The sequence below is a fragment of the Rhopalosiphum padi genome, chromosome 1 (genome assembly GCF_020882245.1).
Source record: "Rhopalosiphum padi isolate XX-2018 chromosome 1, ASM2088224v1, whole genome shotgun sequence".
NCBI lineage: Eukaryota > Metazoa > Arthropoda > Insecta > Hemiptera > Aphididae > Rhopalosiphum > Rhopalosiphum padi.
The window spans coordinates 81,013,389-81,030,936 of NC_083597.1; the positions used below are offsets into that span (position 1 = coordinate 81,013,389).

At 27.7% G+C, this 17,548-nt stretch overlaps 1 protein-coding gene across 1 annotated transcript; it reads left to right on the forward strand.

Annotated features, from left to right (window-relative positions):
• Nucleotides 1–9,926: 9,926 nt before the first annotated feature.
• LOC132917547 (uncharacterized) lies at nucleotides 9,927–17,157 on the forward strand. Its single transcript, XM_060978330.1, has 2 exons — nucleotides 9,927–10,134; nucleotides 15,446–17,157. Exons 1-2 carry the CDS (start codon nucleotides 10,084–10,086, stop codon nucleotides 15,842–15,844), a joined length of 450 nt encoding a protein of 149 aa, XP_060834313.1. The 5' UTR covers nucleotides 9,927–10,083; the 3' UTR covers nucleotides 15,845–17,157.
• Nucleotides 17,158–17,548: the final 391 nt, after the last annotated feature.

The window sequence follows — 17,548 nt, forward strand, 5'->3', positions numbered from 1 at the left end:
ATTAAATTGAACATAATATTTTAGTGTAGTGTATATTATAGTATATACCAATATACTATTGATGAACCCTCAAGTACTCAAAAAAAAGATGCTCTTAAAAATTTTGAAATTTAGCTGGTGAATATTTATCTAATCCAATATTTATGTTTAAGTGCATTATCCATTAGTATTACATTTGAATTCAATGATCTGATGAAAAAATCATGCTTATGTATCTTTAATATAATTTAATCTTTTATTCTATATTAAACCAAAAATTTATGTGCTGTTTTTGTAGACCATATAAAAAAATACAATTACATAAATAACAAAAAATACCCAATTTAGTTTTAGTAGACATAAAAGCTTCAAAGATAATTCGTAAATATTTATCATGTACAACAGCCAACAGGTGACAGCATTGCTGTCTATCGATGAAAGTAAGCTGCAGCCGTTTCTTCGGTACTTGTAAAAAAATTCAAAACGACAACTATAGATGGCGCTGCCATTATTGTTCGAATGCGTTAACGAATAATTATACTAAACGGTACTGGAAGATACACTTATTATATTATTGTTTGAATTTAAATAAATGATAATGTTTTTATTAATTTACCACCAAATTTGATAATTATAGATTTCATAATTTTAAATATCTTTTTTTCTTTAAAACAAAAATAACGTGCGATTCGAAAAGAGTAAAACTAAATAGACTAAAACTTATAAAAAAATCTTAAGTTCATGAAAAATATTGTAAACAGTGGTAGAGTATATTGCTAGGGAACGGCTATCAGGTCAGATATCATTTTTAGTTTTTGCTGCAATTTATAATTTATAGATTTATTATATTTTGATTATTACTGTTTTGATCGTTTTAAGGAATCTGATAAATTGTTAAAAATGTTATAAAAATAAATACAAAAATAAAAATAACGGTCATTATAAGAATTAAATTAAGTGGTACAGATTCTATAAAACTAAATAAAAAAGTTAAGTTCCTAAATTGGAATATTATTTTATGACGGAGAGACCTGAAAATTTAAAATATGTGTATCAAAAGTTGCATATTTGTTAATTGTTGAAAACTTTTTGTATCCTAGACACATTTAATTTACGCATTAAAATTATACATAGGAATATAGAACGTCAAAACTTTAAATATACCTCTGATTATAACTTACCTTAGTTATTAGTACCCTAATAAAAACATTAACCAAAAGCCCCATTAGATGGAAATTTTGTAAAATAAATTAAATATATAGGTTTAGATTATTTTCGTACATTTAATCTCTTACTGATAACAATGATGATATGATAATTATTTTTTATAAAATGATTAATCAACTCAACAAAAAATTGAGATGAATTTAGTGATATTTAAAAATATTTATTTTCTTACGACAATATTAAAATATTAAAACCTTAATCATTTAACTTCAGTGACTATATTTGATAAATTTATTTTAGAATTCATAATAAGAAAGGTCTATTTATGATTTTTCTTTTTTATTCACATCAGCAACACAATTATATATAGTAAAACGGCGTAATGGATAGGCTATTTAGGGGCACCAATGCATTTGTAAGCAAATATTTTCGGTTCCTTATCATGACTCACGAGTACATCAATCATCGTTCAATAATTTTGTGTTACGATTATAATATTATATTTTATTCGTTTACAGAAAATTATTATCAAAATATATATTCCACATTTTAATCATATATATAAATATTTTAATAATTATTCTTATTATTATTGATTATTCTATTTTAGGTCTATCTTTTGGCAAACAATCGATAATAGTTATCGATCATTTTTATCATAAAAATCGAGTTATTTTTAGATAATTGTTGTTAGAAACGAGTGAAGTTAAAAATTTTAACAAAAATGTTGTGGCGTATCTACATAATGGTTCCCAATTACAATTTTTTTGGACCACGTGTGTGAATCACCCAACGGATGTAGTGTTCGTGGGTACATTTTAAAAATGAAAATAATACAATTTTTACGAAATTAGAATAATATAGCTATTATTTGTCTGAAATCCTGGATAAAAACATTTCAAAGTAGTTTTCCTTAGAAAAAAATACAAAAACTATATTATGTAAGATAGATTAGAGATTGTAGTATGTAGTTAATACTTTAATAGTAATTTTGAAGGGAATGATTAATACATTTATTACTTTATTACACAGCATATTTTAGTGACTTATTATTAATTTTCTGTAAAATAAATTGTATTAAAAACGTTATAATATGTGACACTTAATTACATTTTTGAGTTTTTGGTGTATTATGTGACTTAAAAATTTCGATTTTCAGTAAATCTTAATATTTAATATCATTAACACAGAATCGCGTCCCCGCACCCGCGGCTTGCCTTCATAAGAAAATAAAGTCCTGCGCAGTTTTTCTATTCAAATTTTGATGTCAATTTTCTGGATAATAATTAGAAAATTAAAAAAATTAAATATTTATAAAGTACAATTATAGTAATCGATTTATGAAATATATAACATCAAAGAAATGTTTCAAGGAGTTTTATTGTTTTAAAAAATGTGCGTTATGAACTATCATTATTGTGCGCAGATTTTAAATTTAAACATGCGTATATACCTATTTTAAATTTAAAAATATTTGAATATTATTTACTATTGTTATATAATAACAAGCAATAATTTATAAGATATTGCAACTTCAGAGCATATAGAGTAAACTCGATTTTATTCAAATCCTTCATCTAGTTTAATTTAATCGTTGTATTTATAACCCTACGAAGTACGAATAGTTGACTAAATTAGCTTTATCACCACGTAGACATAAAAAATAACTATTCTTATTTATACCTATCTTAAAATATTTAGCGATCTCGCAATAGGTTTTTTTTAGGAACTTTTTTGCCGATTACTTAAGTTAATAATGCTGTGAGGACTGCGTGTTACTGTCCTACCTCGGGGTATTTTCTTGCTACATTCTACAAGTTAATAGATTATGTTCGTACTACCAACCTAGTATGCGCTTTCTGTATTACTGAAACACCTGTATACCTATGCGTCTCCTTTCGAATAACCAGTTTTGACGAGTTCAGAGCATGAACTGCAATAGACGTTCATTACATATTAATTATAAATTATTATTATTTATTTCGATATTGTAAATCTTGGACACTGTAGTGTTTATTAAAAAAAAATAAAAACATATGCACAATTAAAAACGTTATTTTTCATTGCATGACCACCTTTAGAGTACTTATTGTTGCAAAACGATATTATATCATCGGTTCCAATGTCTGCGCTATAAAAGCATACATGTACACGCAATCAATCTTAATTAAAGGGCGTCTCACCGCGTGTTTGTCCCGGTCAATAAACTCGGTTGGCAAAAAAATATATAACCGCATATCATTCCAAAACTACCACTGATGTTGTAGTTCGTACTATATCTCGATTTACCTAAACTTAAAATTTAAGAATTACAATTTTTGTATTCATATGCCTCATAATAAGTAAGCGAGACATAATTTTTGTGCAAATTTAAAACTTGACTTTTAAAAGTCACATAAAATATTTAAATACGGTATTTGTCATCTATTCTCGAAATCAATTAATACACATATACAAAATAAAACAAGTATATTATACTAAATTGAATATACCTATTTAACCAAAAATAAAATGTACCATTATTTTATGAAATACATTTTTTTAAATACATTATATTTTAGGATAAGTTGCTTAAAAACTGCTAGGGTCCTGAGTCTTACGGCTGGGCAACAAATACTTGAAGGCTTAATTATACATTAACATTGAATATATTAATTGCACACAAAAATAGTATTTATCAATTGGCGTACACAAATTTACCAAGAATGTATAGAAATCTAAAAGTAAAATGAATGTTCAAATAATAATTATTTTATCATCACAATGCTTTTTTCCAGATAAATACTCTTTTATTTATAACTAATAACTATAAGCTGAACTGGTTTAATTAATATTTATTTTTTTGTCACAAACATAAATTCTGTAATCGAGCTGTTAGTAGGGTACTCAAAAGTATTTAGGTGAAATTTTAAGTTGATAGATAAATATTAGGTTTACTTATAAACAACTGTATGTCCATTTCGTCACTATTATTGTTGTAAATCATATATAAACATATATATATATACGAGTATATATTTACGTGAACAGTATTATAAATCAACACCTTTCGTCCTTGCTGAACACACATGTTACATGTATATTATACTAAAACGTCTATGCACGTAGGTACGTGACCGTGTCAGCATCAGCAGTCGCATAACATCGTCATTGTCGACTTCGCGAAGACCTTCGGCCAATTTACATAACGGAATTGAAATCAGTACCTACAGATCTGCCATATACGCACAACATGATGTAAACCTATAATACATAAATATTTTATACGAATTAAATTACTTAAATTTCGATTAAACGCATTGTACATAAATGAGCTATGTTTATAGGTTGCTTTCGTACCGTAAATTTCAATGGATTACCTGATATACTAATAGCTGTTAGGTATAAAATGTTATAATAATATAAACTGTATAACATGAATAATATTTGTATTTTTGAGAAAAATTATTGATACCTATCAATTTTAGAATATTTATTGACAAAAGACGTTGGAAATAATATGTATATAATATTTACCCGTAGTGGTATATAACTATAGACATGCAAGCTATTTTTATTTAATGTTCTAGGTTAGATTTCGTCATTATTGATATAGTAACCTAAATTTAATAAAGAGAAAATATTAAGTAGGTACCTATTTATAAGATATCTAATTACGCTGTATGTACCTATGTGATGTTATATTAGTATTTTAATAATAACGACCATATTACTGTGAATTCGCACTTAGAAAATGCAGTTTTATTACCGAAATGTGTAAGGAGTAGGTTTCTTATATATTATTATGTATAGTACATATTATAGTATATATGTATTATATTATAATTTATAACTATATACAATGTGCACGTATAACTTATTTGTTTGAACCACCTAAATATGACAAAATATTTTATTTTAGTAAGTTTAAGATTTTTATAGTTATATATTTTAGATTAGATTAACTACTTAAGCAATGTATTTATTATACTAAAAACTAACAACAACATTAAGATTTCGTTATTTAATATTTTTATTAGGTACATATTTTTTTACAAAATACAATTTTAATTTTTAATTTTTCAATAAATAACAATAATGTACATTCATATGTTTCAATTGTTCGATATTTTGCATACTTATTGTGATATAATTTACGAAAATGAAGCGAGTAGATAGGTATAAGTATTTTTATGTCCGTTGGTACATATACCACACTCTATACATTTTGAAAAGCTACTTAATGGCAGTAATGCAGTAAACATTATAATAAAATATATTTTATAATTCCTGTACAGTGTAATAACTATAATAATATTATTTAATAATAATCTTGTTGTAATGTAGTATCAGTTTAAAATTTAAATAAATTGTTTAGATTTAAATAATCTATCATTATTAATATAATACTAAAACGTACTCGCTCTATTGTACTGCAGTTTTTTAGATGATGCGATTGTATAGGAAAACAATTTTGAGGAAAGATGGTCGTTAACTATATCCATAAAAAATAAATAATAATCGTTATTTTATATTTTTTTTAACTTATGGGAGGCATTGTATTACATTTTCAAAACCTTAAGTATAAAAATTGATTTTTATCTGTTAAAATGTGAACTTTATATGCATATAAAAAATGGTGTCTTGATATTATTAAACAGATATAATAACAGCTCATGTGGGATCTTGTATAACAATTTTAAAGAACTTTGATCTAGTGTATAATAATTATTAACAATTTTTGTTTATCAACATTCATAAAAAAATAAATAAAAATATTCATATTTAAATGTCTATAAATATAGCTAAAAAGTGGTCAAAATATTTTTAAATTAATAGGTACTTTGAGTAGGAAACATAATCATTTGGTGGAAATTTCATATACCTACAGCTATTTATTTTTGATTTACGACAAATAAACAAAATTGATTTTGTCAAATACAGTAGATTTGTGTTATAATATATTTTTACTGCCCCAAAATAAAATGAGAGAAAAAAATACACATCATTATAAAATCAATACAATCATCGTTCCGCTTAGAATCTAAAATGACAAACATCGTTGTTAAATAAATAGATTTCTTGCCCCGTTTAAAATCTTATTAGTAATAAATAAATGAAAAATATTATTTTTTTCGATTAAACCATACAGCCGCTATAAATGGCGTTAATTTTTTTGCCAAATGTTGGTCGATAATATTTATGACTAACAGGCAACGTGTATAAGGTTTAATGCTTTATAAAACTAAAAAAAAAATAATAAAATTAAACAGACATTACGGAAGTTATAATGATTTAAAAAAAAGATTTAGGCAAAACTGTTGGCCAATTATACACACTTATTAAATCATTATTCATAGTTATACTTATTAGTTTTAAGTAATAATTCGTCGTGTGACTACCTAAGTACTAATATTATTTTAAATTATTATCCCGGTATTTACAAGCAATCACTAAAGAATTAATCAATTAATGGTAAACTAATAAATAATCTCTTAAACATGATGATTTATAGTGATCCATAAATGTTCCATGTAATTTCAGTGAAACATTCAATAATTAATCAATTTTTATGCGACCCTGCATTATTAATATAATATTATATATATATGATAGCCCAAATAAAATATTTTTCTTAAAAATTTAAACTTTTATATCGGAAACCCATTAATTGATATACATATACGAGTAAATGTACTTTTTAAAATATTTTCAATTTCTTCTGATTTTTATAATTTATGAGAAGAATACACAAACATAATATATATATATATATATATGTCATCACTCATCACACATTGGGTGTTTTGTAATTTATTGTCATTTTTTATCACGCTGTATAACTTATATAATAACATACAAGTTATTAGATATTTACAATGTTATTATTTACATGCATAATTATCTGAAGTCGACAACAAATCATAATAATAATTACTATATACCTAATAGATGTAAATAATATGATATAATATCACATACGTATTTCGAAAATTGTGAGAATTCCCAGTGTAATGTACTTTCCGTTCGCTTAAAACTTATAAAGTTCAAACTCGGCTACACGGTTTATATGTGAATTACACATATACACGCAGCGGGATCGGCAGTATTGCAGGATCGATTTCGGCGTCCCTTTGCCCTAAAAATTACTATACACAATATGAAATAAAAATAAAGTGTTTCGACCCGAAGCACATTTGAAAAACGCGATCATCGTAACAGAAAAAAAAACCTATTACTTCTGTAATACGTAAATGCATATATATATAGGTAGTGTTACCATAAACTCGCGTTTTGACGAAGAATCGATTATGTTGTGCAGCCCGCGTCCATAGAGACTATAATATTATTGGGGGAATTCGATACGACTACGCGTATTGTATGACTAGGTTTGACGGACGGGACGGACCGTTGACAAATCGTGAAAATAATCGTCAAACGGTCGCCGAGAGACCCATTTATTCCATGCCCTACGTAATATTATATATAAAGGGCTCTCACTTTCCTAAACCGTGTACGACTTACGCATATTGCCGTTATAGCTATACTGATCGAATGTGCTCGACGGCGATCGGTAATAGAAAATAATAAGAGATATTCACATAAATCTTGACGCCCTTTACTGCGCGTATCGAGTGTTTTGCGCGTTATCGTTATTTTTTATTTTAAGATTAGTTGAACCAAAAATGCAAGTGTAAAGGTAATACCCACTTAACTTTTGGCAGTAATATTTCAAGAATATTAGTTAGGAAAAAGTCGTTGACTCAGCGGCTAGCAATTTTTTTTTCATTGCGACGAAACGGCCTATATATAATGTTTAGGTATAAGTACTATATACAAGGTAGTTATTTTTATTACAAAAGCATTCACAGTCTAGAAAAGTATTAACTTTTTTATAGTGTTGGTAAATTTAAGACGTACGAAATCTAAAATTCTATTCCACCATTAATGCTTGTAAAGGGATGATTAAACTATTGGGCAGTGGCTTCATTTATACATTTTTATACTAATATCTGAAATATCTAATATTACTTGACATTATGAAATTAAAATTGTAGGTGCAATTTAAAAATGAAAAGTGAATATAGTCATGGTTTTGACAACAGACATATAGTATAGGGGCAAATAGAGCAATATAAAATATTATAACTATATATGATCCTAAAAATGTTAATAGATTATTTTCGAAAAAACTAAATTTGCTATAAACAACTAACAAATAAATGTATACTTTTTAAAATAAAAAGTATTTTCCGTTAAGAGAATCACTCTGTATAGACGTATAATTCAGGAAATTATTATTTTACGGTCACATAACACTACAAAGGATTAAAAAGCATCGCACATAAATGGACACGTTTACGTATTGATGGATTATATTTCACGTGTTTCGAATGTAAACAGTTTATATATTATGTATTTGACACCTATACGTTTTTTTTATAAAAAAATAAAAATTTAATTTAAGTCGATGTTGCTTGCAATTTGTTAAGCACTCATCAACATATATAAGATAAGATAAGCTTGTAACAATTAATAATATTATCATATTGTAAATGGTAACTGTTGGAAATTAAAAGGCTGAAAACAGGCTATTATTTTTTTGTTAGCACGTTATAGCGTTTAACTTAACCTAGTTACTATTACGACGTGGTCTGATGGTACATATACAAATGAAAATTATATGATTGATGATCGCAAGTATGACGATCCACTCTTGAAGCTACGCTACCAATTTCACATATTTTGATGTACAACGAGGTTATACGAACTATCTATAGGTACTCATCTATATATAGTAAGCAAGATGTTTTTAATCATTTTAATTCTTATAGTGGACCAGAATCATACATTACAAATTTATATTTTTTTTTCTTTAATGATACTATTTATAGGTATTCAATGATAAAATGTTTTAAAAGAACATGTGATTATTTTGTCGGAAAAAACTGACCATGACACTATCGATTTGAAATTAATTAATAAAATCAAAATGATTATAATCGTCGTTTTTTTTCACACTACGATATATTAAACTTCTATTGCTTACCTCTGAAACGGTGTGGGTACAATCGAATCGAATAATAATGAACGCATCACACGTGCATTGTGCACTTGGAACTATCAAAGTAATTATGTCTTTATATTCATGACCTAACTAATAATATATATATCTACCTATATTATACGTTGTTTTCCCTTTAAAACGATAATATGGTACTTACAAAATATATATTAAACTGGTCGATCGATAACACGGAGAACGGAGTTTCAAAATTTTTAAGAGCATCGGCGCATGAAGTGCTCGTGTGTTGGGTGTACACAAATCGAGTCTACGTTAAATCCTTTTCGAACGATATGCACACGCCTTTGCCCCTCCTCCTTTCACTCGTACACACACGTCAGAAAACCGACAGCCCTAGATTATGCCTATAAGCGCGTTCGACTGCGACTGCGGTGGTATAAATGACGATACAAAAATATTACTAAACAGTATAATATAATAATATAAACGCGCGTTCCTGTACATATATGTATATATACGCGAAGCACAAAAAATAAAACAACAATAATTGCGTAACGTTAAATAATATTATACATGGTCGGTCGTCGAGTATATGTATTATATATATATATATATATAGTCGTGTCGCAACTTCGTCGCCGCGAGAGTGTAATATATTAATATTATTATTATTATTATTATTATTACCGTCATTATTATCGTTCCATCTCACTCTATCTCTCCCTCTGATCGACCGCCATCGATGCGGTCGCCGCGACTTGACCCACTGGCTCACATTCACGCGGCCATCCATATTATTACGAATGAGCGCCCTCTTCTCGATCTCGATCCCGTACACATTATTTTAGATCGTCGCAATATTATTATCTTGTGCGTTCGTATCAGTGTAACACGTGCGGACACAGTCGTCTTAACACTCGTATATTATCATCATGCATGCCGCCGCTGCGTCTCCGATGCACCCGACCACGTTTCTGCTGACGGTGAGTGTGATATTATACGGTTATTGATAGAGCTATTTTTTTTTTTTACACCTTCAAGTCACCTTAACCCGCCAATTAGAAACCAATATTTTCGCCTCTTCTCCTCTCTCAAAAGTGCGATCAAAATGCCACGAATTTGTTTGGTATCAATGATGCACGATGCATGCATTTTTTACGAATTGATGTGATTTTTCATTCTTTTAACACCGATTAAAATACTCGTTTCGTGCATTTATGTCTTATTATTGTGTAGTTATATAAATACGTTCAAATACTCGTGAAAGTCGTTTGCACGTAAAATACGATTTGCCGGTTATTATGCTCTGTTGAAAAGAGCCATCACGTGCTGATATTAAATCGAATTATTATAAAAGATATTTGGACATTGCACTATCGCTGTAAATCATTAACATAAAATCATCCTTAACATCGCAAAACGTATATTTATAGCTAAATTTAAGGGTATGATTATAAAATTCATAAGATATGTAATGTAATTTGTATTCAATAGTAAATTACATTTTTAATCGTACCTATCTTACAAGTAAAATGGTACGTTATTTCAATAATGGCCAAAATCAGTTCTATAATATGCCAGTCTATTCAATATTATAATTCTGAAAAACACTGAATGTTTTATATTAGTTATAGATACTTCATAAAATTAAATTATTTTAAAAATTGAATGTCATTCAACAGATATAAAATACTATAAATAATAAGTGCCTACTACCCACACACCCACAAATGAAATATTCTAAATTATAATGTCGATCGAAACATTATCGTGAAATAGAAAGTATTAAGTAACTTAATTATTAATAAAATATTATTATGACACAATTTATATTATCGAGTTCATATTTAATCTTTTTAATTTTAATAGGTATTATTATTTATTTTAACTATTTTATAAATTTTTGTTGGGTTTATTATCATAGTATAAAACTTACTGTTTTAAATGTTTTAATAATTGTCTAGGTAAAATCGACATTAAATATTAAGTAGGTATACATGTATAATTACAAATGTATATATTATTATCGTTTATTATGCAATATAATAACATTAATATCAAATTATAATTCTCTTCAATTAATGCATAATATATGGTTGTTGTAAATATTTCACTAAAATTTAAAATATTTAATTTTATAATTTAGAAAAATTGAAAGGGGAATATTTATATTTAATTATATAATATGCGTGTATTAATTGTAAACTGTATGTTAACTGTTTAGCACTAAATTTTATCACTTAACGCTTATACAATTATTTACGAAACAACAAATTTGAAGGCTGGTATTTCGATTGTAATTCCCGTGAATATAGTGTGAATTATAATTAAACATAGCTCATTAATAATATATATATATATAGGTATACAAAATACATTTAAAACACAGGATGATTCATCGTCTTTGAAACCACCAATACATTTTCTAGACAATGTTCTTGAAATCTGATTAAATGTAATTCCTACAGTACTGTATTTTATTTTTGGAGGTCAATCTATGCACAAATATTTTAAAAGTCAAATCAGTTGTTTATTAGTTTATTAATTTCCATTAAACATTTAAACAAACGTATTTAAAATAAAATATAAGTTATAGAAGGAGTCAAGTATGCACAAATATATGATTCATAAATCTATATTATATAACTATAACAATGCATTTATTTTATAAAATCATAACTAAATTATTTTTTTAATTTTGATGTAAAATACGATGTGCCTGATTTCCAATTAAGTACTTGTTTTAGAGCAAATTACCAACTCCCTGTTAAGTATATTACTTCCAGAAATCGATGACATGGCGAGAAGAGGTTTTAAATATACACTGATAAGAAACAAACAACTTAAACAATTTTAGTCTTGTCACCAATGAGTAATTTACTACCACCTCATATTACTGTCAGCATAATATTACTTAACAAATTGTCCATATACATATATAAAATAGTCAATAATTGCAAATATCTGCAGAATAACATGTTGTATATAGGTTACTGCCTAAAAGAATATGAAAGATTTTCGTTTCGAGTACGAGTTTTTCGGAAACATTCATGAACTCCAAAATAATTCAATTAAAACCTGAAACAACCGGTTTTTTTTTATCAACTATATTGATATTACGCCATAACAGGTTCAAAAAAAACTAACTACCACTTACACTTTTTTGTTTTTTAGTATTATTTTCAAAAAGTCTTAGGTCAATGTTCTCTCGTTTGCATGCGCGTCTCCACTAATTTGAATACAAACACGTGTATCTATACAATTTTCATTGTAAGAATTCAATATTTCTTAACGCAATGCAATAGGAAATCCGTTGACAGCAGTATATATTAAGATAACATCGAATTTTAATGTAATATTCGGTGACCAGCTCAAAAATGAATGAATGCATATTGTATAATAATCTAGAATGTGAATAAAAAATTCTCGATCTTTATAAAATAAATCATAATAAATGTAGTATGATATACCTGTAATAGTATAGGACCACCGTAAATTATTATTTTTAAGCATAATATAATATCTGAAAATGTATAAATAAAAGCAATAAAAAATTATATATACCTATCAATATCTCTTTGATAAAATTATAATAGCATATACATGTATAAGTAATAAAATGATTCTTTTAAATAATGTAAGTAATTGTTTCATAATATAATATAATACAACTTTCGTGTGTGTTTATTTAATGTAAAATATATAAATTAAGGATTAACAAAATAACAAAAATTGGATAAACTTAAATGATTTTTCTAAAACTAACTTATTCTTTTTTCTAAAATCTATTGAAATTATTAATTAAACAGTGTATACATTCCTAAACAGCATATATCGGTGATTAATTTTTGAATATTATACGCTATATATTATACACTATAATACTATAATAGTACCTACATATTATACTATACTAAAACTGGGCGATTTGCCAAACACAATCACATTAAATTATTCTTCTTCCTTTATTTATTTTTTTAAAATTAATCATTTATTGAAATAGCAATCTTTACATTTTTAACTTTTTAAGTAAGTAGTAAGAATATATTATTAACGAATACTTCGATTTTTTTTTACCATTAAAAAATACTCGTTCAAATTTTGATTTGATTGCAACAATATTTGGAAAAAAAAATTATAAATATTGACCAGGACTAAAGTTATGACATACGTATAGTTAAAAATATTTTATGAAAAATAAACTGCAGTTATTAGTGTTACAATATGTAGAGTTTATACGTATAAATCGTATTAATTTGATAAATGTACAAACTTTGCACTCGTTAATCCTACAGTTGATTAATGTATGTATATGCGTGTGAACAACTGAGGGTGTTAATTATAATGTGGTGTGTGAAGTGACGTTTAATTATCATAGGAGATATCTTTTGAAAACTGTTGAATAGAATGGTAATTGAATCGATTTCGAGCACAGGGCCATGAGGACAGTATAATATAATATGCAATATAATATTGTCAACAGGGTGTATCTTATGTCGTTGTACGCGTGGTTTTTTAATGATTATTGATCGAAAATATGAAATGTCGAAAAAACCAAAAATGACGTATTTTTTTATTTTAAACTGGCAATTCTTTTATTATAATTTTAAAATGTTGCACCAACAAAAAATCAACTTAATATTTTTAAATGATAACAACTATCATTTTTAATGAATTCTGGAATTATTATAAATAATAATGTTAAAAATTTAATATTAATAAATTTCAATTACTTTAATATTTTCAACTATCTTTTTATACACAATTAATATGTACTATTAACTATTTAAAAATACATTCTTTTCGTTTTTCCGGAATTTCATATTTATCATCAATCTATCAACGGTCATTAAAAAACCACGCGTAAACGACGTGGAATACACCGTATATTTTTTTTAATCACTATGAGTACTACTATTAAGATTAGTTAGAGCTTTATTTCGTTATATTGTGGACAGATTGTATACAATTATACACAACCCCAATTCTTTTAACATAGTACACTCATTATCTTGAAAATTGTTAACTTTTGAAAACAAACAGATATAATATATAGGTGTATAATAAATGTTTACTATTAAAAGAATCACTTATTTGTACACTCATACTATAGCCAATAGCTATATGGACCGATACATTATCAATTGAATCGTTCGCAATGATTCCAAAAGGTATATTTTCAGCTGGATAATTGTATAACGGGAAAAAGACCTTTCCGTTTGTTGGATTCGTCGGGACAACGAGACGAAATGCTGGAAAAAAAGGGATTCCCATGTTGTATATATCGCGATCACTCTAAGTTTTGGATTGGGCTATCGTAATGCCTGATCACTAAGGCTCGTAAGTTGGTGCACAAAAAAAAAAACACAAATACGTATATGCAACCTTGCTTTTAAAAATGAACTAATACAATTCTGAAACTGTGCAACATAAAAAAACGGATTCCTATCCAATTCCTATATCGGTGACTACATGTTATCTATAATAGCATTAAATAGAATTCAACATGTTTGACGTGCGATTATTTATAAATGAACTTACGAGCCCGGCTAATAATCGTATGGTGATATAGCGATGTGATATGCATTATAGTCACCGCCGCTTATAGAACTCGTTCGCCTATTTGACTCAAACAAGGTAGTCTCGATTTACTCGTATAAACTGACGCATGGGAAAAAAATCGTCTATTTGACTCACCAAACTGGTTAACGGGGCCAATGTCTGATTTTCAAGGGCATAAATCTTCACAATTTTTTAGTCAATTTCCCCGGTTTTATCGCATGTGTATTTTGACGATTAATGTACTATTTATTGGACGTATCACGTCGACAAGTATTAATAATAACCTTAAAAATCTCTATTTTTTATCGATCATCGTGTTTTTTTTTCCTTAGCGAACCGCGATATGTACATCGATACACATGAAATACATAAAAAAAATAATAACACGATAATGAATATTTATGAGTACAAGGCCAAATTATGTTTCTTTATATCACGGCACATATTTATACATATAGTGTATGCCTTTTTAATTTTGGACATTTCGTCTTAAATCGTGAATCATCTCCCGGTCAATGGACTCGAAAATCGTTGTCTGCAAGTCGTCCCATAGCGCAAAATCAAATTCGTATAAACGATGCCACTAATTTTTACTTTATTATCCGCATAGCCATAATAAAACACACGTATGTGGCGCCTCCGTCATATTATCATTATTGTTATTATTGTTATTATTACTGTTATTATCGTTATATTAATGTTGTCGTCGTCGTTGTTGTTGTTGAACCACAGACGTTTGCCGCCGCAGTGATGCTGCAGGCTCCCGCGGTCCACGGGGGCATCATCGGGCTCATCCAGAACAACGTGTTGGGCACGGCCGCTTTCCATAGACAACAGTCGTGGCCGTTCGACCCGAACGTGAGCGCCCGCCGGGCACCCGAGTTCATCGCGCTGCACGGCGACAAGTCCGAGAGGCTGATCGAACGCATCGGCCTGGGAATAGACGGCCGGCAACAGGAGCGCCGCGAACAGCAGATGGTCAGGGACATCTTGTACGACCAGCAGCAGCAGCAGCAGCGAGACAACAACGTGCCCGTGTCCGGTTACCAGTACGTCCGATCGCAGCAACCGCCACATGGACCGGTGCAGGTTGTTCAGGCATATCCGGCCGGTTACGCGCGACGGCGGTGACCACATCCAGGTTTTGCCGGAGATGTCCGTCGATCACGCGTCATCATCGATCGCTCGCGGTAATACGCATAATAATATATTATTGCGTCCGATACCATCGCCCCAGCTGCAACATTTGGCATCCGTGGTTGGATCCTATAATATATAAACGACGTGTGCAGCGGAATCCGCGTTCGCGTCTACATTATGATATTATATTATTATGTTGTGTATGAGATCGTGATGTATCAAAACGCACCTGTATATATTAAATTGAACGGCGATAATAATAATAATATTTGTAATTTGTATAAAAATAAAAAACTTTAGTTGTTAGAATTATTATGTAAATACATATATATTATTATTATTATATATTTTGATTAGCGTGTCACACAGACGATTAGAATAAAATATAAATTATAATAGTATATAATGTAGATAACAATACGTATTGATTAGAAATCCTCTATAAACACTATATAATAACATTCCTAGAAGATCGTTTCTTAGCTTCACTCGCGACCAACACTGCAATAAGTACGTGTATGATGACTATTATAAAATTACTGATGACATAACACACAATATTATGATCGAGACTTTTTCTGCTTGACTTAAAAAAAAATGTTTAAAAACATGGTCATTTCTTAAGTTTTGATTTGGAGATAAACCTTAAATTGGATTTAAAATATTTTGCACACTTATAAAGTGTGCTTGTTCGATTTAAATGATAGTTTTAAATCAAAATTATGTATATCACCTTACGCGCGTATTTTCGACGGAATAATTTAATTTTCATCAATATGTGGATCAGATAAATATTCACAAAAAGCATGAACTCTAGAATCAGTTATCGCATAATTTTCAGTAATTATGGGTTACATAATAAAAAATGTAGACATCAATTCTGAAAATATTTTGTTATCTGTTGGCTGTTTCACAACAATATTATTTTATCAGTAGATTAAATTTATTCGAAATCTCTGGACTCCCATTAGTTATTAAAAAAGGTTACAAAATAAAAATACGTTATCCGCGGACCAGTATATGAACCTATATGTCTATATATATATGTATGTACCTATATCATACTATATGGTTATAATTTGTATTATGTAGGTAAGTTAAAATAATACCATATAGCTTTAAGTTTAAAATATTTAAATACCTCCAACAATTATTTTACGAATAAATTCAAAACTTGTTATGTTTTATCGTTAATATTAATTAGTTGACCGTTGATTGATAATACTATTATGTAAATGTAACCAAATGTATTTTGTAAATAACATATAGATTCGGTTGACTATTAAACACGTATTATATTGTTATATTATAATTGTATATTTTATATTTTCCTTAATCAGGAAGTATGCAGTCGACTAGTTGAGTTATTCAATAAGTCATACTGTTTACAAAAGTATGTTAAAAATAAAAATAAAACTAATTAAAAAAAATACAATTCATCCTATTATAAACATGCTACTTGTAGAAGTTAAAATAATATTCTTTTACTCACTGTATTTTCTTTATGAAAATAAATATAACGTACTGTTTTTATTATATTTTATTTACTTATTTTTTTTTTTTTTTTTTTGATGACACATAATTAATAATTTAATTAAAAATTGTATAATATATACTGAATGATTTTTTTATCAAACAACACTCATTATTTTAAAATCCTTTATTATTTTTGAAAAAAAATTGTTTTAAAAATCT

Bases quoted from the DNA above. Each gene is read 5' to 3' on its own strand.
- LOC132917547 (XM_060978330.1), top strand. From the start codon at position 10,084: ATGCATGCCGCCGCTGCGTCTCCGATGCACCCGACCACGTTTCTGCTG. The intron at 10,135-15,445 runs GTGAGTGTGATA...GTTGAACCACAG, and splicing joins CGACCACGTTTCTGCTGACG to ACGTTTGCCGCCGCAGTGAT.